Below are 21,353 nucleotides of genomic sequence, written 5' to 3' on the forward strand. Positions count from 1 at the left end.
TTTTTTTGATGTACCCAGGACAGTACATCAGAAATGATATAGCATGTATTGACTAGTATTTGAATGCATAAAAATAGTTGCCTTGTAAAGTGGAACAAAGTTGCTAATGTGTCTGTTTTTCATGTTTGTAGATAACATCACAAATGCCCCATCCGATGACTCTCCTTTGAAAGGAGAGCCTTTGGATAGTGAGGTGGTAAAGGATAGTGCTCCTAATCAACCCCAGCAATCCTTCTGGCATGATGTTGTGAATGTCAGTGAAGGCTTCTTGCTACGTACGGCATACAAGAAAATCAAGGCATCAAAACTTGATGGCCTTTTAGAGAGGCGGGTCAAACAGTTCACCATAGAAGAGAAGCAGAGGCTTGAGAAACTCAAGCAGGGAACAATTTCTAAAACCTCAACTGAAAAGATAATGGAAGACAAAGAGATAACTGTTGCTGCTCAAGACCAAAAGGTTAAGATTGAAGGAACTATCTCTGAAACTCCGAAGGCTAGACAGACTGAGGGAGTAGCCTGTCTAGTGATCCAAGAAAAAGACAATGTGGTCAAAAAGCTTGATTTTAACCAAGAGGAAGAACAGGCGAAGACAAACACTTCAGGACCGAAGAACATCCTGGATGTTAGATTAAATGACTCTGGTGACTTATCCCCTAAAGAACATCAGCAGAAGTTGACAGAACCAGAACCCAAGACCGCCAGTAGGGTAGCAATGTCTGAGCTTAATGGAAACTCTCAAAGTCTGGATCAAAGCCTCAGCTTGAACACTAAACCCGATAAAACCGTTACAGAAGTTACGTGTCCACCTGAAGACTCTGAGAGGAAGGACATCATTGAAAACAATGAGAATGACCTAGACGTAAAGAGAACTTTGCCATTGCAAGTAAATGGGAAGGATGGTCCTGTTGACCCAGAATGTAAGAATTTGACTGATAGTGTTAACACAAAGGAGCTAACCAATACCGTTGTGGAGGAGATTAAAGCAATATCACCAAAGGAAACAGTGAAGTCGCTAATGAATGGTGACGCCACTCAAGAGTGTCTTAAAGAATGGACTAATAGCACGATTCCTCAGGTGAATTCGGATGAGGATAAAGGGGTTAACAAACTTGACCCCGATTATCCACCACCTCAGAAAATGGCCAAGTTGGAAAACAACATTGAAGAATCTAAAGACTCCACGGTTTCTTCTGCTGAACCTTCTTCTGTAGCTTCTGAGTCGAACACAAGATCCGAGGTGCCTAGTCATAGCTCTAAGGTAGAGCCGATGCAAGTTGAGGAGGCAAAACCTCCTGTTCCTTCTCCCGTCCCTTCAGCGGAAGAGTCCAGCTTAAGTAGTGACCTCACTGAAAACAGCAGCAGCCTTGGCGAGACTACGACTGTCATTACTCAAGTCACCACAACTACAACCACAGTATCCACAGAGTCCCGCATGGTGTTGACCTCACGTGACAGTCTTGCTTCCAATAACGGGATCAGTACCCCTGTACCAACAGATTCTAAGGTGGAGTCTACCAGCTCTGTTTCAACACTCTCCACTACTACCACTACTGTTACAAAGGTTACAGACTCATCCCAGGAAGCCACTCTAACAAAAGAGTGCTTGACCACTGTCACAAAAACACTGACCGATACCAAGTTGAGTCCTAGTGGTGCCACTGTAAAATCTATGACAGTGAGTCACGAATATTCCACCAGGGACAGGGTACGACTGTTAAAGTTCTCTCGCACCAAGAAAACACGGTCTGGAACGGCCTTGCCCTCGTACCGCAAGTTTGTGACCAAGAGTAGCAAGAAGAGTATCTTTGTGCTTCCCAATGACGAGCTGAAGAAACTTGCAAGGCGCGGTGGTATCCGCGAAGTTCCTATCTTTAACTATAATGCCAAGCCGGCCCTGGACATCTGGCCCTACCCATCCCCTCGACCAACATTTGGGATCACATGGAGGTTTGTATCTTTGGGCTCTTTTGACTTGGGCCAGTAATAACCTACCAATGTCCTACATCCACTTAGAATAACTTGACAACTTTATTGCAATTCCCCGGGAATGCGCTGGCAACCCCCTAGCAGTTTTGGTGGCAGGTTTAGCTTCAAGAACCACTCACTTTTGTTCAGAGAATGTGGTGATCTAGTTTATCTAATTAATCTGCTAGTTTCCTTAAGGTTCTTTGCAGCCTTTTCCTTTACTACTATGTACTTGGTCCCAATTAGTGTTCATATCTTTCCTTAAGGTTAATTTGGTGTCTAGAGGAGAGACCGAGATGTTGATGCTAGCTTTCCATTTATGAGCATTTTCAAGAACAGTACTGGTCGCCAAAAGACCAAATAGGCCTATGAGATCTGCATGAATACCCAATTTTGAAAAACAATTTATGTGATGCTAATGAGCTGGAGGTTCTTTAATTCAGATACCGACTCCAGACAGTGAGGTCTTTGGCTGGAGTGAGCCTAATGCTACGGCTGCTTTGGGCCTGCCTCAGATGGGATGATATGTCTGTGAAACCCTCACCCACAGGAGGGACAACGCGAACAGGTTGGCACTTAACCACTTCAATATCACTTTGGCATTCATGAAGAACTTTAAAAAGCCAATGCTCAACCATTTTTGTGTAACTAAACAGAGACATCTGACACTGATATCACCACCACTGAGATCATCAAGCGGAGAGATGTTGGTCCTTATGGCATTCGTTCAGAGTATTGCATCAGGAAGATCATTTGTCCCCTTGGGGTGCCTGAGACTCCCAAAGGTAATGGTGACTCAAAGAGTCCTTATGCCAGGCAACCCTTTGTTTTCAGACATGGAATGTCTTCTATAATGCAAGGCTTGACTGACCAGAAACACTGTTGATATTTGGTCTGTCCATCATTCTTTTGAGCAGAGACTCCTACACCTCAAAGGAAAGGCCTTCGTTCAAGTGCTCTGAGACCAAAGAAGCCAGAACCAGCTAAGCAGACAGGGCCTGTTGTAATCGAAACCTGGGTGGCCGAGGAAGACCTGGAACTTTGGGAGATTCGAGCCTTTACTGAAAGGTGGGAATTCCCTCTTTTTTCCTGTTGTATTTGTGAATTTGCACGCCCTCACAAGTCAACACAACATTCTGATTCCTTGCTTACTCATCTGTGAAACACTCCATCCAAACTTTTTCTAATGTAAAGGATGGTTGTAGATAAGACATGAATATATGCATTTTTTATATTTTAAAAATGTTAAAACCTTCTGACTTCTGAGTGTTGCACCTTTTTCCAATTCAAATGCATTTTTTATTTTTTTTGGTTGCACCTCTTTTGTTGGTAGAACACCTCTTTTTAACATTTGTTGTGAACCTTCTGACTTCACAGGGTTGAGAGGGAAAAGGCACAAGCGGCTGACCCAACTAAGGTTAGTGTGCAGAAGAAAGCAGAGGAGGTCAAGGCCCAATTGGAAGCTCAGCTAAAGCAGCAGAGATTGGCAGCCCAGCAGGTGGGAATGTAGACATGTGCCCACCTGGGGCGCCCCTCATAACCAGGGGCACAATGCTGAAAGAAATTGGTTTTCTTCCCAATGGGCCTTTTGATTGGTTGTTGCCTTTAATGATAATTTAACTCTCAGTTTGGTTGGGGGTGTTCTCATAATTTTAATAATCTTGTTTTGGCTGATTTGGTCTTGTTCATTTATCTTATAGCCTAGTATCTTTGTTTATATTGTCAAGTCGCATTTCTCAATGATTATATTGCAGAAACGGTTGGAACAGCAGAAACCTAGCACCACCAGCACCACATCCACCTTGACTAGCACCCCTACGACCCCTGGGACCACTACTCAGAAGGTGGTGGTGGGCTCTATTAGCGGTCAGGTAACTACAGCGCCAAAAGTGGTAATGACCACCAAGCTGGGCTCTCCGGTCACATTCCAGCAAAACAAGAACTTCCAGCAGTCCTTTGCTTCTTGGGTCAAGCAGGGCCAACAAGGCAATACAGGTCAGTCTTTACAATGTTATGAGGATGCATGGTTAATTACAGTGCTTGATGACTTTTTATTTTAGATGTTGTTGTAGTGTGTTTTTGCACGTCGTTGTATTTGATTGGAAATTAGCCGGATTTTATTTTTTGATAAGATTATTTGTGGTGGTGTATTTGGTGCCTGACATTGACGTTTGTTGTCCGTGGCGTACTTGGATGCAACCGCTGCTGTATTTCCTGATTGAGATGTATGTGTTAGGGTGGTGATCAGACCTGTGTCTTGCAGTCTCTACCAGTTCGGTTGTGACTGTGGCGGCGAATAGCGCCACCACATCTGGGCAAACGTTCCACATCGCTGCTGCTGCGGGGTCGATGGCCGGCAGTGTCATCACCGCTAAACTACCTGTTCCAGCCAACAGCAAGATAGTCACAGTGAACGTACCAACCACGCAAGGAGGTACGGCAGGCCTCCAACATCATTGGCATGTGATTTTTGTTTTAAGTTAGGCCTGCCTGCACGCAGAGAGGCGTAATGTTAGCACCATATTCTTAAATTACACATTTTTTTACTTGGTTTCTAATGATGAGTAGCATACCTTGTGCATGGGTCACTTAATGCAGCCTGTTAGTAATTTAAAAGGTTGTTCAGACTGGCAGCAGTTTGCTGCAGCAGAGCAGTTAAGTCATTCAGTTTCAATGAGACTAAGGAAACATTCAGTTTAATTGCTGTCATTGTGAACATCCCATAAAGTTTGGTACAAACAGTCCTTTTTATGGCTTCACTTTGAATTCAGTTGTTTGTCGTTGTTAAATACAAAGGATTTCTTTCTTCTTTTTTTTTGCCAATTTTTTTTGTTCTGTTTGGCTAACACTTAAACTTAATATTCCAAGTCAAATATTCCTATTCTGATATCAATACACAACTGTACAAAAGTTTGTGGTCAGTAAGATTTTTTTTCTTTTGAAAGAAATTAATACTTTTATTCAGCAAGGATGCATTAAATTAATCAAAAGTGACAGTAAAACATTTTTTAATGTCACCAAAGATGTATTTCAATCATGAAAAAAATTATGGTTTCCACTAAAATATTAAGCTGCAGTTTTCAACATTGATGATAATCAGAAATTTTCCTTGAGCAGCAAATTATCATATTAGAATGATTTTTGAAGGATCATAAAAAGGTTCATCACAGGAATAAATTAGATTTTAAAATGTATATAAATAGAAAACGGTTCACAATATTTCACAATATTGCTGTATTTAGTTTGTCTGGCTATCACCAGACCAAGCTCAATTCAAAATTGAACATTGGTCTGGGGATTCTGTATGTATTTTCTACTGCATGAGGCGTGATCAACGAGCATTATTCACGCAATTGGATAGTCCTTCAACCAATCAGATTAGTGATCTGGGTGACGTACTTTGCAGAGCGACGCGAAAACTCAAGACAGGTTTAGTTTGTATAGGTTTGTAGCATTGATCAGCGGTTTGCAGAAGCAGCAATGGCATCGAGCAATTTTTGCAGGTTGTGCAAAAAAAAACATGAAAGGGAGTGGTATTTACACCCACTCGGGTGATTTGTTTACTAAACTAAAGAAGTCATTCAGCATCGTCGAGAGGTTAAAAAGAATTGGATTGACGGTCGTGCTTGCCGTCGCTTCTCTATCGTCATCGTGATATACCCGCCAATAGCGAGCAAGGTGGATAAGCCAGTCTGTGATTGGTTCCTGCAAAAGTGTAACGGAAGCAGTAGAAATGAATGTACGGGTTTCCAGACTGAGTTGCCGGGCGAAATCAAATCGCCGAAAGATCAGGCTGGGTTTACCCAGTCTAGTATTTAGTATCAAATAAATGAAGCCTTGGTGAGCATAAGAGATTTGTTTCAAAAACTTTTAAAAATCTTACCGACCTCAAACCTTTGAACAGTTGTGTATCTGTGTAATGCAGTACTCTTGAAGAAAACTAAATCTACTCATTGTCTCGACAGGTTTGGTACAGGTACAGCAGAAGGTGGTGGGCATCATTCCATCAAGCACAGCGGGCACCGCACAGTCCTTCCCTCCATTCCAGCCCCGTACGGCCACCATTAACATCAGACCCAACACAACCACCTCCACACAGCAGGTATGAACTCTCACTAAAATGATCTGCTCATGTCAACGGAACATTTTGCGTTCTTGCAATAATGTTTTATTTAATCGTTTATGCCCAGGTCATTACGACTGGAACCGCTCTACGACCAGGGATGACTGTTATACGCTCTCCCTTGCACCAGGCTACCACCCTGGGGAAGACTATCATTCGCACACCCCTGATGGTTCAACAAGGTATTCTTAACAAGGGTTTGTCCTGGAAATTAAATGATTTGTTTTCTACATTAGATTTTAATGGGTTTCTGTGCCTTTAATCAGTAGGATAGTAGAGAAGAGACAGGAAATGAATAGGGTCTCATTCAATTAGTGTTCATATTGTACAGCAGAATGACCATGTGACGTCCACAGTAACTTATGGCCAACTCTGTTGAATACAACACAGCTTTTTAAAGCTTTTCTGACATTTCAGAATGTGAATGTGATTTTTATATCACACAGGTCAAGTGCAACAGCCAGTGCAAACAAGTACAGGTGCTCAGGCGGTGGGCACTCCTCCTCGCCTCTCCACACCGAACCAACCCCAGACCCCACAGACGCCCTCTTCTCCCCGACCACAGCAGGGTCAGGTCAAACTCACTCTGGCCCAGCTCACACAGCTCACCCAAGGGGCTCAGGTTTGTACCAGTTTTAAATCAGCATGCCATCCAAACAGACCTTTATTTTCTTCTTTAAATGCATATTTTAATGTTCTTATTGTGCCCGATTCATCTGTGCACATTATACAGTGTGGAATTGATTGTGTTTTTGTAGGCCAAAAATCTAATCGTTTTTTCCCATTGGCTTTTGGATTGTTGAAGAAACACTTATGATTCCTACATGTATTGTTCATTATGATAATCTTCATGTATTTCATGTTTTAGAATAAAGTTAGTTATCATTTAATGACGTTGGTGTCATCTCATCATGGTTTCATCTTAGTCATGGAAAAAAAGGTAGTCAAAAAACATTTTTCGTCATAGGTTTCGTTAGCGAAATGAACACTTATTCCAAATAACTTTGTTTTTCTGCGGATGTCATGCCACACAGGTTATCGATTAATTTTACTACTATAAATAAACTTGCGCTTTTGCTCTTCAGGGAGGGAACCAGGGGTTGACAGTAGTGATCCAAGGGCAAGGTCAGACCACCGGCCAGCTGCAGGTCATTCCTCAGGGGGTGACCGTCATTCCGGGGCCTGGTCAGCAACTCATGCAGGCAGCCATGCCCAATGGCCAAGTCCAGCGTTTCTTGTTCACACCCATGGCCCCTGCACCAGCGTCTGCCCCTGCTGCCCCCGCCGCTCCCACCACAACAACCTCATCAGGCGTCCCAGCCACAGCTGCACCAGCTGCCACCACCAGCACAACTCCAGCACCCATTCAACCAGGTAAGACTTTTTTAGACACTTCTTCACACACAGCATCAATATGGAACATTGTCTGGCAATGTTACAACTTCTGATTTAAATAACCTTCAAAAAAAGTTTACTAAATTTACTTATGCCACTTGAAGTTCTTGCACAGATTATATTAGATGCCTACTAGTTTTGTCAAATTCTAAATATTAGAAATGGTTTTATTGCTCATTTTCTGCAGTATTGACACATCATTACCAGCTGTGCTTTATCACTCTCTCTTGTTAAGTGTCTTTCACACATACCGCAGTGTGTATTTTAAGTACGTAGTGTGTTGCGCTACATGTTACAGAATGAAGCAAGTCACTGTGTTTTACACATGAGCAGCTCATATTCTGGTGTTTTCAGTCTCTCATAGAGGCTTGGTTCTCTCTGCATGTGCATCTGCATTATGCTTTTTCACATTCACATAATTTCCAACATTTTTGTGGAGTGATTTTCTGTCTTTTGTTGTTTGATTAACATTAATGATTGATTAACTTTAAATTGCTGTTATTTTAAGAGCTAATGCACAGATCCAATATGCTGACAAACATGCATTTAATTTCTCACCTGTTAACTTTCACTTAAGACATAACTGACTGCATTTACGAGGACACTCGCCAAGATGGGCTCACAATGCTTTTGAGTAGGGTTGGGAATCTTTAAAAAAAAATTGATTCCGGTTCGCCTGACGATTCCAGTTCCGTTAAAATTTTTAAACTACTAGTACAAAAATAGTGGTAAGGAATATGGTTGGGTATCGTTTGAATTTTAATGATTTCAATTCTGCTTATCAATTTCGATTCTTATCGATTCATAAAGGTTCAAAAAAAAATAATTTAGTTATTCACATTTATTTACATTAAGTATTATTGCAAAACATTTCATTGTAGCTGAATATCATGAACAAAAATCAATAGGCTAAAAACACTTATACAAGGAACTCTTGCCTATGGTTTAAAAATACCATAGCAAAACAACAAACAAACATACGGAAAAACAACCTTCATCCAATGTTCCCTTAACGCTGGGTTCTTTGGGAAGCTGAAAAGGTAATCTTTCCCTCACAACCAAAAACACACTCCTTTGGTGACAGGAGACTGCGTCCTCCGGAGGTCACAATTGAAGGCTGCATACCTCATCAAGGATGTCATATTTAAGAAAAGTAACTGTAATAAAATTGACTGATATTCATTGTGAGGTCTAAAATACTCTAATTTCTTTCTTACGTTGCAATCTAATGGTTATTTTTCTTAAATGAGACTGCCTCAATGATGTATGCAGCCTTCAAAGGATGAAATTGCATTAGACATGAAATTGCATTTAAATTCAAGTAAACGCTGAGTAATTGAAAAAGAACAAATAAAAATTTAGCAATTGCAACCAATAAATACACCAGAACAAAAATATGATTGAAATAAAGTGTTTTAAGATTTTCAGGTATTGTGGTTCAGAAACTAATCAAATGTAAAATGACACTGCACTTAACAAATAAAATTTAGATTACAAATATAGTTACAAATGGTATTCAGTCAAGAACGAGTGAATTTTCTCTGTCTTTTGTTGTTTGATTAGTGTTATTATAGAGATGGCAGCAGGAATGTTAGGCTGCTGTCACTTTAAGAGTTGCACGGATCCATTCAAGTGCGAGACGACTCCTGCACTGTTTTCTATGCTGCACGCGTGTGTAACAGTGTAGGTTTAAAATCGCATTAAAATCACTTTTTCTGTTGGTGTGCTTTGAATATGTGTGCAGCACAGTCTTTTGCGCTTGAATGGTCACATTAAAATGCACACATCATCTTATCAAATCACCGGTTCTTGGAAATTTGGAACCAGTTCTAAAATGCAACCAGTTCTTGATACCAATCCCTACTTTTGAGAAACACAGCCCTGAGTGTTTTGAGTTCCAATATATTTTCTCTCTTTTTCTAGCTACTCGTCTTGCTCCACAGCCCCAACCTCCAACCACACTTCCTCCCACATCATCTCTCCCTCCATCACAGCCAGCCCAGCACACACCCACTCCAGTCTCAGCCGCAATCGTTCCCCAACCGACTCCATCTCTACAACCCCACCCGCCCGTACAGCTCCGACCTCAGCCCCAAGTCCCTCCACAAACATCAGTCCCGCCCCCTACACCTGTTCCTGCCCCTCAGATAGCACAGGTGACGGCCACCGCACCTCCACAGCAGGTCACCACCCTCCCTGTCGCCCAGACCACAGTTACCAAAGTCCAGCCCCAGATCCAGCTTCCCCCGCAGCTCCTCAGCGTCCCCGGGCTCCAGCAGCAGGTCATCTCCCACATCCAGAGTCAGGTAGCGGCCCAGATTCAAGCTCAGGTCCAGCAGGTCGGGACCACAGCCGGGATGCCCCAGCAGATCAAACTGCAACTGCCCATTCAGATTCAGCAGCAGGGCGGAGGGCAAGTCCAAGCGCACCAGATCCAGAATTTGGTGACCATCCAGACGGCCAGCGTACAGGAGCAGCTTCAGCGGATCCAGCAGCTTTGCGAACAGCAGCAGCAGAAGAAGAAACAGCAGGAGGCGAAGAGAGAGCAGGCCCAACAGCATGTCAGCCAGAGCGACTTGATACAAAAACAGGTCAGGAACCAAAGTTGTTCCACAATTTCATTTAGTTGACTAAATATGACATTAAGAATGATGGGGTATTATGTAAATCTTACGCTGCATTCACACTGCAGCAGCATACAGTTGGTCGTGATTTGAGTGTTAAATATGATTCTGGTCAAAATTATTACGTGAAATTTATAGAATTTGCAACCAAATTTTGAGAGTGAGTTTGGCTGATATTTACTGCCGTTTTATCTCACTATGGTTAGAAGTGTTTCACACGAGAGCCGTCAGACTACTTGGTTATGCATGTGTAATTGAGCCTTAGTCAATTGAAACATTTAATTTACATTAGAGGCAAATTTTATTATTTCAATTTTAATGCTTTAAATGACATTTTTTGGTAGCAATGAAAGTTTAATTTCGTTTTTTTTTTTTTTTTAAGGTCTCATCTTATGTAAACTTTTTTTTGATCCCAAAGAAACGGTTTAGTTTGATAATAAAACAAGCAACAAACAACAACACTAAATTTACTAACAAATATGAGAATATGTACCTAGAAATAATACATAATTACAATATTGTTCATATATGTAATGGACAAATTGTAATAAATATTACAATAAAATATGGGTAAATACAAATAGAAAATAGCATTGTCCATATAATTATCTTATTGTGTATGATTCATTAGTATACATTATCATTTAAAGAAAAAAGGTTTTCATTATGTTTCATAAAAATGTATTAACTTTTTAAAATGACAATATTAACAAATATTACAGCCAACTTTTCCAGGGTTCCCACAGGTGCTTAAAAAGTCTTAAAATGTCTTAAATTCAATTTGATCAAATTCATGTTCATTATCTCAATTGGTAACAACTGAAACAAATGTCTCAATTATTTTAAGTGGACTTAAATTCAGGGACGGAAATACAGGAAGCATGTACTGCGTATTGTGATTATTAAACTGCAAAAACCGCTGCCCATTTTGATGTAAAAACCCTTTAACCACATTATTAGCAAAATCCAATATTGAAAAAGCTGTAATTCATATGTATTGATATTTTAGTACATAAACCAATTTCAATACACATGTATACATTGAATAATACACATTTTGAGTATTTTAAATTGTTTTGCAGTTGAATATGTGATTGTAAGGGTTTGTTCTCTATTGACCTAGAGCAGGGGTGGCTAACATTGGTCCTGGAGAGCCAAGATCCTGCAGAGTTCAACTCCAACCCTAACCTCCAAACACACCTGAATAAGCTAATCAAGGTCTGAGCAGTTGCAAGAAAGCTATAGTCAGGCGAGTTTTTATTAGTGTTGGAGCTAAACTCTGCAGGACAGAGGCTCTCCAGGACTGGAGTCACCACCCCTGACAGAGTATTTGTTTTATTTGTGCAGGTCTTAAATTTGATTTCAAAATCTCTGTAGAATACCCATGTTTTTTCCAGTTCTATCCATTCAAATCCCTATGTCCTGTCCTACGTAATTTCCTACTAAATATTTAAATTTACAAGGAAATACGTGACCATTACAGAAGATATAATCTTTATTGATGCTGTTTCATGTTGTTTGGAAACTTTTTCATCTGTATAGAGAGTTAAAACATGTTAAACACACTTTTTTCGTTTAGGTGGCTCAGAAGCAGAATGTGGCCATAGAGCAGTTAAAACAGAAGAAAACCATGACTCCTGCTGAAAGAGAGGAGAACCAGAGGTAAACATACTCAATCTTTCTTTCTTTCCCATTTCTTCCTTTCCAAGTGATTAAAATTATATTGACTTCAGTGAATTTAAATTTCAACAAACATGAAGCATTATTCAGTCTCATAATATTTGTAACGTGTGCACCACAGATAAACCATAAGCCACTGAAGCCGTATTTATAGACATCGTATTTAAGAATCGACTGACTTTAATCAACCAAATCCATTGTTTTTTGTCTGTCTGGGCAGGATGATTGTTTGTAACCAGGTGATGAAGTTCATTCTGGATAAAATCGATAAGGACGAGAGGCAGGCGGCCAAAAAGCGGAAACGGGAGGAGTCTGTGGAGCAGAAGCGCAGCAAGCAGAACGCCAGCAAGCTGTCGGCTCTGCTCTTCAAACACAAAGAGCAGCTCAAGGCTGATATCCTGAAGAAAAGAGCACTGCTTGATAAAGAGCTACAGCTGCAAGTGCAGGTGAGAGGAACAGGAAGTGTGGAAACTTTACTGTTACTGATTTGCACTGATATGAGAGAGTTTGAGTTCATTCAAAATGTGTGTAGGGGTTTTTCTAAAGAAATTAAAACTTTTACTCAGCAAGGATGATCAAAACTAACAGTAAAGACTTTTGTTACACAATTTCTACTCTAAATAAATGTTGTTCTGTGGAACTTTTAATTCATCAATGAATTGTGAAGAAAATGTTCCACGGTTTACACAAAAATATTAAGTAGCACAACTGTGTTTAACATCGATAATAATAAAAACTGTTTCTTGAGCAGCAAATACTCATATCAGAATAATTTCTGATGGATCATGTGACACTGAAGACTGGAGTAATGATGCTGAAAATTCAACTTTGTTCACAGGAATAAATTACATGTTTAAGTATATTAAAACAGAAAAAGTTATTTTAAATTGTAATAATATTTTACAATATTACTGTATTTTTGATCAAATAAATTCAGCCGTGGTGAACTCGAGACTTCTTTAAAAAAAATCTTGCCGACCACAAACTTTTGGAAGTTTGCTTATGTTCACATGCTCTAACTAATGACTGCTTAGTAGCATTTATGACAACACTTTGCTGTGTGAATCTGGCAATGAAGACTCATGCTTTCATTTCTCACGCACATCTCAGTTTTTCTCTCTCACACACACTCTGTTAACACCACATCATACTTGCCAAATAGACAGCTGAAGCTACATGGCATATGTTGGGTCATTTACATATTTCTTTTTGTTGCAGGAGGAGTTGAAGCGCGATCTCATTAAACTGCGGCGGGAGAAGGAGAAAGCTCAGGCTGCGGCTGCACAAGCTGCGGCTGCTGCTGCGGCCGCCAGCGCTCACGTGCACAGCGGTCTCTCCTCATACACACCGACTGTCACCTCACCCTCCACACACAAACGCAAGCGGGACGAGGAGAGAGACGCTGCCTCCAAGTCCAAACGCAAAAAGATGATCTCCACTACCTCAAAGGACAGCAAGAGGGACATCAAGTTATACTGCATCTGCAAGACGCCCTATGATGAGTCTAAGTATGAGACCTTTACTGTCCTCTAATTTTATAGAGGTCATCAGGTGTTGAGCATTTACACTAGATGTTCATAATTTTGGCTTAAAATATAAATACACAATATGATTTTTAAAGGCACAGTATGTAAGATTTTTTAAAAAAAACTAGAACAGTGTTTTATGTTTTGTTGACTTGTGTACTTAATTATCCCAAACGTTTCCAACAATGTTTAAATGTTGTTCAGTTTCGAGAAAAAAGTCGGGATAAAATGTTGAGAATAAACTCATTAAATTACGAGAAAAAAACTTAAATTTCGAGAAAAATGTCGAGATAAAATGTTGAGAATAAAGTCATTAAATTACTAGAAAAAAAGTCATTAAATTATGAGAACAAATTCGTTAAATTTCGAGAAAAAAGTCGAGATAAAATGTTGAGAATAAAGTCATTAAATTAAAAAATTTATTCTCGTAATTTAACGACTTTTTTCTCGCAATTTAATGACTTTATTCTCAACATTATCTCGACTTTTTTCTTGAAATTTAACGAGTTTGTTGACGTAATTTAGCGACTTTTTTCTCATAATTTAATGAGTTTATTCTCAATATTTTATCTCGACTTTTTTCTCTAAATTTAACGACATTTTTCTCATAATTTAACAAATTTGTTCTCGTAATTTAATGACTTTATTTTCAACATTTTATTTCAACTTTTTTCTCGAAATTTAACAACTTAAATCTCGAGATGGTTTTATTTTTTTTATTATTGCTTGGTCCTAATCCTCTTCTGTATTAAAATCCAGAGGAATCAGCAATTTTAACCAGGACACAGAATGTGTCATTTCATTACCTTTCAATGACATCATATCCGCGTTATTTCCAGTTTTACTTTCGTAGAAACCATGGAAACATCAAAAATGGTTTAATATATGATGTATTTTATTAGACGGGTGAGCAACTGTTTGGATATTTTTATCGACAGAAAACTAATCATATTATGTAGCTCGGCACGGTTAGTCTTATTGTTTGAACCACTTGTTTTCTTTCTTTCTGCGAGTACCGTGTTTTTACTATGCCTCCGAGACAATGCTATTTTGTCAAGTGGCTAACATAGCATAATTAGAGAGAGCTTTTTCCATCATACAATATATTTTTAAATTACCTGCATGTCATTTAGCAACACAAGTCATCCAATTTTTATTAATATGACATTCTAATATCGATCTAGATTACTGCAGTGTGCAACAAGTGTCTCATAGCAGCCACTGAGAGAACGCACATAACTTTTCAACACACAGTATGATTGTTTTAATCATATAAAACAGCACTGTTACCCCCCATTTGCAACGAAAAGAGCGGATGCGGCCGACTGCAGCATAATAAAATCTCCTTTAGATTCCCGCAGATCTCGGCCAGCCCTGCTTCATACCACAGTAACTTTAATAAAACTTCAATACATTAGCTCATCCATGAACATGATTTCTGCCCAAGTCCGTCTGATTGCTTTCCATTGGCTGTGGAGGTGAAGACGACAACTCCCATGATTCCACACTCATTCATCAAGCTACACCGTTGTGTACTAGTTCATAAGCGACCTCTAGTGGCGAAAATTACATAGTGTATAATAGAATAATATATTTGTCAGGTGTTTTTATCTGTTAGGATTTATTAATTTTCTTTAATTACATTATTATGTGTATTTTGACATGAAAATACAAGATTTTAAAAGAAAACCGTACACCTATTTATCAGGTGTATTTGTTTTCTTTAATTAGTAATATGAGCTGGCATGAAAAATGTAAACACAATATTATAGTAAGAAAACAATATACCTATTTTGCAGAAAATTCTAAATATAATAATGTAAAACTAATTTGTTCATCATACTTGATATGATGAACCTGGTTAGAAACAATCATCCTGCCCAGACAGACAAAAAACAATGGATTTGGTTGATTTAAAGTCAGTCTATTCTTAAATACGACTTCTATAAATACGGCTTCAGTGGCTTATGGTTTATCTGTGGTGCACATGTTACAAATATAATGAGACTGAATAATGCTTCATGTTTGTTGAAATTTAAAGGTACAATATGTAATATATTCCCAGTAAAATATCCAAAAACCACTAGGCTAGTGTTATATATTTTGTTGAGCTGATTACTAACAATATCTCTAATGTTTTCAACTACTTGTAAATCATGAGAAAATTCACATTCTAAACAGTGACACGGGGCAGTGCAGTCGCCTGTCAATGACGTCAGTTACCTTTGTTACCGCCTTTACTGACGTAGAAACCACATGACAACAGTGTCGTGGACTAAAGCGGAAGCAGCACTGGCGATTATAATAAAATAAAAGTCCCGCTGCTCGTGAGGCGTGTGTTGATCAATCGCTCCAGCGGCCTCGTTCAGCTACACAACACGCTCCTGCTCTGCTTCATACTACAGTAACGTTAATAATCGCATCCATGAACATGTTTTCTTCCCAAGTCCTATTGCACTGTCTGTTGAGGTGGAGACCACATGTCCCAAGATTCCACACTCAAACTTGCCGTCATCAAGCTACGCCTTTGTTTTGAATAGGCCTCTAGCGACCTCTAGCGGACAAAATTATCACATACTGCACCTTTAAAATCACTGAAGTCAATATGGGAAAGGAATAAATGAGAAAATCAAATCGATGTGAGATCAGTCTAATGTTGTAATGTTCTTGATGCAGGTTCTACATTGGTTGTGACCTCTGCTCTAACTGGTATCATGGCGAGTGTGTGGGCATCACTGAGAAAGAGGCCAAGAAGATGGATGACTACATCTGTTCAGAATGTAAACGAGCTCAGGAGGGCAGCACAGAGGAGCTCTACTGCATCTGCAGAACCCCATACGACGAGTCACAGTAATCATGCATCTGCAGTTTCATCAGATTTATTTCAAAAGGTACATGTTGAAGCATGCTTTCTCATGTGATTGTGCCTGCTTCTACTTTAGGTTCTACATCGGTTGCGATCGCTGTCAGAACTGGTACCACGGGCGCTGTGTGGGCATCCTACAGAGCGAAGCCACACACATCGACGAGTATGTGTGCCCGCAGTGCCAGTCTACGGAGGATGCCATGACGGTCCTGACGCCACTCACAGATAAAGACTATGAGGGGCTGAAGCGAATCCTGCGCTCCTTACAGGTTTGTGTGAAAACAAATACGGTTTCATGGAATTTTAGAGCAGGTGTTTTATTTGGAATGGAACACATGGTACATGCATTGTTACCTAGCATTTTAACCCTAATTGTGGTCAGGTTAGATGATCATCACAAAAGCAAGTGAATGTGTTGTTGTAATCAGCTTCAATAACACTGGTCTGATAGGAACGTTCAGTGCGTCACGTGATCAGCTGCTAAATTCAAATGTGCTTTCACGCTTTGGCTGGCACTGATCTAGAGACGGACACGCTCAGCGCTCATATCACAGCTATTCATTGTTTTCACGCTTTAAACGTTTACACATTACAATACACATAAGTACTAGGAAATAATTATTCCAAATATAATTTGACCACCTGTTTAATTCATATCAGATACACATTGTGTAGGTAATCATAAAGATTATTTTATTCTTTGTCCAGTTCACTTGGCGGCCACTTACTCCCATGTATTTCTGGAGAGGTAGATAAATTTACATGTAAGAAATTTATCGACAGATAAATTTATCAGACAGATCCGATTCTTTGAATTGTACCGCAAACTAACGCCTATCATCACGCATTATATATCCACTAACATGATCATTATAAAGGAGTTTAAACGACAAAACATATCCACTTTCACATATTTGAGAATCGGAGTAGATATTTCATGATATAGTTAACAAGTTTGTGAGTATTGTGAATAAAAAAGGAAAAATTAAATACAAAGCTATTGTGGCTGCGGTTTCCATTGATTTCCACTGTATGGTCAAAAAAATATAATGGAAGTCAATAGGAGCCGAAACTGTGTGAATGCTATACTATAATTGTACATGTTTCTGTATGTTAGTCCCATAAGATGGCGTGGCCTTTCCTGGAACCAGTGGATCCGAATGATGCTCCAGATTATTATGGGATCATCAAGGAACCGATGGGTATGAGTTTTTGTTCCTCCCTTTTTTAATTTAGTGACTTGTATAATAATTTCTATGTACATTTGTTCACATTTTAATGAGGTAGTTCATAAACTATTACACTATATTACATTTTATAGAAGATACCTTTTCGATTTTTTTTTTTATATTAATGCTACTCTGTCTCTGTTTTAGTAATCGGTTTCATTATTTTCCCATTTCTTTGTGTGTCTGTTATCTGCAGACCTTTCTACAATGGAGGAGAGGATACAAAAACGCTTTTACAGCAAACTCACAGAGTTCGTAGCGGACATGACCAAAATCTTCGACAACTGCCGCTACTACAATCCCAGCGACTCGCCTTTTTACCAGTGTGCTGAGTTCCTGGAGTCTTTCTTTGTACAGAAACTCAAAGCTTTCAAAGCAAGCAGGTAACGTATGCTCCCACACATACAGTAGAGCAGCATAGGATGATGTTAGAATATTAGTTTACCTACAAATAAAAATTCTGTCATTTACTCGCCCTTATGTTGTTGCAAACTGACATCACTTTATGACCAGTACCCATATAGATTATTCTGTTTGGGTCTCAAAACTGTTATGCTAAACTAATTTTTAATAAATATTTCACTCAGAAGGGGGGGGGGGGGGGGGCAGAAAAAAACGTGTCAGACCGCAACTCATACTGTGTGTGAAGAAAATTTCCCTTGTGTTGAATTTAGGGCTATCGAAGTTATCACAGGCTCTATTTGAATCACATGTAGTTCAAGTCAGGGTTGCCAGGTCCGCGGTTTTTCCTTACACCTTTGCGCGTCTCCCATCCAATAATTGTAAAGAGCTTTTTGCCTTACTTCTGATAAGAAACAAAGTCTCATCTTTCAAATTCTGTCCATTTTATCACTAATTCAAACAATAGATGATGTTTTGACACTTTTAAATGTGACGTGTTCTGACGCGAATTCGCGTCATGCGAGGGGCTTCCATCTCTTTCTGCACAGATCCTCTGAATAAACACATAATCTCGTCAGTTGGAAACCTGTAGCGGCAATTTAACTCTGTTATGCCGGCCGGCTTTTGCTAGCTAGCAGGTGGGCTAGCTTTACATTGACTTAACATGTAAATCAGACGCCCCAGACACGTTCGTTGTGAACACAGCATTATAGTTATAGCACAAAAAACATGCATGAACATCGAAAGGTATGTTGAAAGATACATTGCAACTTATGTCTCATGTAATTGCTTACAATGTGTTTAAACCACGGAAAGACGTCAATAAAACAGCTTGTGAGCAGTGTCACTTAACATTGCGTTTACACCAGGAAAGTTTCACAATTTGTTAGTTAGCTATAAAATCACTAGAGATGAGCTTATTTACTGTTAAATATATATGTATCTTTGAATAAATTTGTCATGAAGGCAAGTGTTTACGAAAACTACCTAATGTGCAAATGAGTTGGACGAAAACTGAAAAATAATTATTATATCTGAAAATAAATAGCAGTTGAGTATAATAGTTTGGTCTCTGTTGTTAATTTAACAACATATTACAGTGATGAACCAAATGATAGGTTCCCTGTATAGTTTACAACATTAGTTGGGACAAAAAATTTTTCAGTATCTGAAGATATCATTGTGAATAATCTGTATTGGCAGTATCTACTATAATTACAATAGTAACATAATATGCAAATTAACATTTTCTATGTGCATCTTTGTTTTAATTAAATTACATATTTTGACTAATTATCCAAACAATACATTAAATATGTTGCATTGACCCATTAAATGATGCAAAGAACTGTTAACAAAATGAGAATATCGGTTCAAATGGTCAAAACGGTTTAAGCCACAAAAGGCTGTGTGTTTACGGTGATTATACCACAGGTAAAAGGGTGTTCTTTGGTGTTTTCTTACCATAATATTAGTTTCTCCATACTAAATTTGTCACTGTAGTGTAGTGTGTAGTTTGCGCTAGTGTTGATTTCAAATTTTTCCTTTATCTTTTCCATTGCATTGACTTCCATACATCCAGCTTTGTTTTGTGCCTGCTCGTCTTGTCTTCGTTCACATTGTTTTCACACTATGAATGTTTCTGCTTTGAATATATATTTTTAATTCAGAGGCAGTAGTCATCATCTAACCTCTGATTTCTCTGGCTGGCATTTCATCCTCTTATTCTTGTCCGTATTTAACTACAGTATGCTGATAACATTACTGTTTGTGTTTGTGCTTCTTCATGCATGTCATTCATACAACCCATTGTCCTTTCTTTCAGATTGTGATGTCATAAGTCATAGTGGCTGAAGGGGCGGAGTCATTCTTTATTAGAGAATCATGGAACTTGCTGTTTTATTAACAGCGGAAACTGGTGTACATTTAAGTGAACACTGTTTGGAGAATGAAAAACTTGTCAAAAAAAGCCAAAACTCCAGTGAAGCCTTTGACAATCAGAGAGCGGCAGCCATGTTGAAGCACTGTGAACACACAAAAATCAAGGGAAATGCTGTCTGTGCATATTTGATCCTGTTTTTTTTTGTTTTTGTTTTGTTTTGTTTTCTTTCCCACATTACGTTTGCTGGTCACATGATGTTATTTATGATGTTTATGGATGCATGATCATATTTATCACATGGATTGGCTCATTAAAGACATTTTAAGACTTTTCTGTTCAGTTTTATTGTAATGTGCTTAACAACATGTTTGTTTCAGCTGTTTCGCTGATCTGTCCAGGTTTTCATTGAGAGGACTAATGAAATTGCCGATTAATGCATAGTTTTTGCAGAATGCATATGGTGCAACTATAAATGTGCGAAACTTGCACAGAATCACACGGTTTCAGTTGGCTTGAATATAAAGTGAAATAAAGAGTTTTAAATCCTTTTATTGGGATGTTGAATAAAGGACCATGCTTTAAAAAAAAGGTTTAAATGGTATGTTTTTTTGTTTTTGTTTTTTCATTTCTTCTAAATTCTGACACCAGCACCAATTTAAATAACTGAAAGGCATTCCCGGTGTATTACACCAACATGGCTGCCATTCCTTTAACCCCTGAGGCTATTTTTCTCTGTTTCCGTTCTGTAGATTCATTTTCCACTTGTGTCGTTTCATTTGTATATATTCAATAAAACCAAAGGGCTCTTAACCTCATTCTCTCTGTATTCTCTAGGTCTCATAACAACAAACTACAGTCATCAGCCTCATAGAATACAACCACATGCTGTTCTAAATAAACTTTGAACGTTTAATTCAAGATGGAACTCTATCCCAGTCAGCCAGCATCACACATAGCCACAGCGTTTGGTGGAATATTGGACATAAAAAGCTGTGGGTTTGGATCAAGAATGGACGGTTTACATTTTTGATTGTTAAAGCAATGAGTTTTGACTGGGATGCTCTCTTAATGGATTTCTTTGTGGATTAAACGCCTACAAAAATGTTTTTGTGAGTTTTTAAAACCCTTCGGAATCATGTTCGCATTCCCCAGGACAGCAGGAGTCTATCGAGGGTGCACCTGTTGTTTTTTTTCCCCCTTCATATGATTCAGCATACTACTTCAGAAGTGGAATGTGGACGCAATCGGCTAATTGGTTTTTAAACAATGGGGTAGAACAAGTTAACTAAAATAAGGTGTTGCTTTAAGAATGCATTGAGGACTGATGAAAGTGCTAGTTGAGAAGGTTTCCTGTTTGTATAACTTGTCTTTAACTTTTTTTTTTTTTTCTTTTTTTTTGTATTACAACTGAAGAAATATTGATGTATATGAAACAAATAAATGGAGGGGACAGGATTCTCTCTTCTACATTGATTAAGATGTCTCTATATTCTCTTCATTTGAAAATTAATAACACTAATGTGATGCTCAGTAGACCCCTAGACAATCCATTTAGATTTGAAATTCATATTGGATTTTTTTTTTTATTATTGTTTGTTTGTGGATGCATAAATGAACACACTCATTAATATTTTGTCTAGATAAGTGTTAAAAGGCACAAA

General features: G+C 38.8%; 1 protein-coding gene across 9 annotated transcripts in view; it reads left to right on the forward strand.

The window, feature by feature from the left end:
- bptf (bromodomain PHD finger transcription factor) overlaps nt 1-21,353 on the forward strand; it is a 34,890-nt gene extending 13,537 nt beyond the window's left edge. For 4 of the 9 annotated variants that reach the window (XM_067381521.1, XM_067381523.1, XM_067381525.1 and 1 more), the window contains exons 13-32: nt 132-1,947; nt 2,409-2,533; nt 2,622-2,750; nt 2,883-3,033; nt 3,343-3,463; nt 3,720-3,960; nt 4,229-4,399; nt 5,931-6,067; nt 6,156-6,270; nt 6,535-6,710; nt 7,174-7,462; nt 9,407-10,074; nt 11,687-11,769; nt 12,008-12,233; nt 13,006-13,295; nt 15,990-16,163; nt 16,256-16,448; nt 17,297-17,381; nt 17,605-17,791; nt 20,527-21,353. In XM_067381521.1, the coding sequence (XP_067237622.1) occupies nt 132-1,947; nt 2,409-2,533; nt 2,622-2,750; nt 2,883-3,033; nt 3,343-3,463; nt 3,720-3,960; nt 4,229-4,399; nt 5,931-6,067; nt 6,156-6,270; nt 6,535-6,710; nt 7,174-7,462; nt 9,407-10,074; nt 11,687-11,769; nt 12,008-12,233; nt 13,006-13,295; nt 15,990-16,163; nt 16,256-16,448; nt 17,297-17,381; nt 17,605-17,791; nt 20,527-20,563 (5,414 nt within the window). In that variant the 3' untranslated portion in view covers nt 20,564-21,353. Of the gene's footprint in view, nt 1-131; nt 1,948-2,408; nt 2,534-2,621; nt 2,751-2,882; nt 3,034-3,342; nt 3,464-3,719; nt 3,961-4,228; nt 4,400-5,930; nt 6,068-6,155; nt 6,271-6,534; nt 6,711-7,173; nt 7,463-9,406; nt 10,075-11,686; nt 11,770-12,007; nt 12,234-13,005; nt 13,296-15,989; nt 16,164-16,255; nt 16,449-17,296; nt 17,382-17,604; nt 17,792-19,635 lie in introns of all 9 variants that reach the window. The other 5 variants (XM_067381526.1, XM_067381530.1, XM_067381524.1 and 2 more) reach the window with 4 other exon arrangements.

The sequence above is a fragment of the Chanodichthys erythropterus genome, chromosome 3 (genome assembly GCF_024489055.1).
Source record: "Chanodichthys erythropterus isolate Z2021 chromosome 3, ASM2448905v1, whole genome shotgun sequence".
In the NCBI taxonomy this organism is placed as follows: Eukaryota; Metazoa; Chordata; class Actinopteri; order Cypriniformes; family Xenocyprididae; genus Chanodichthys; species Chanodichthys erythropterus.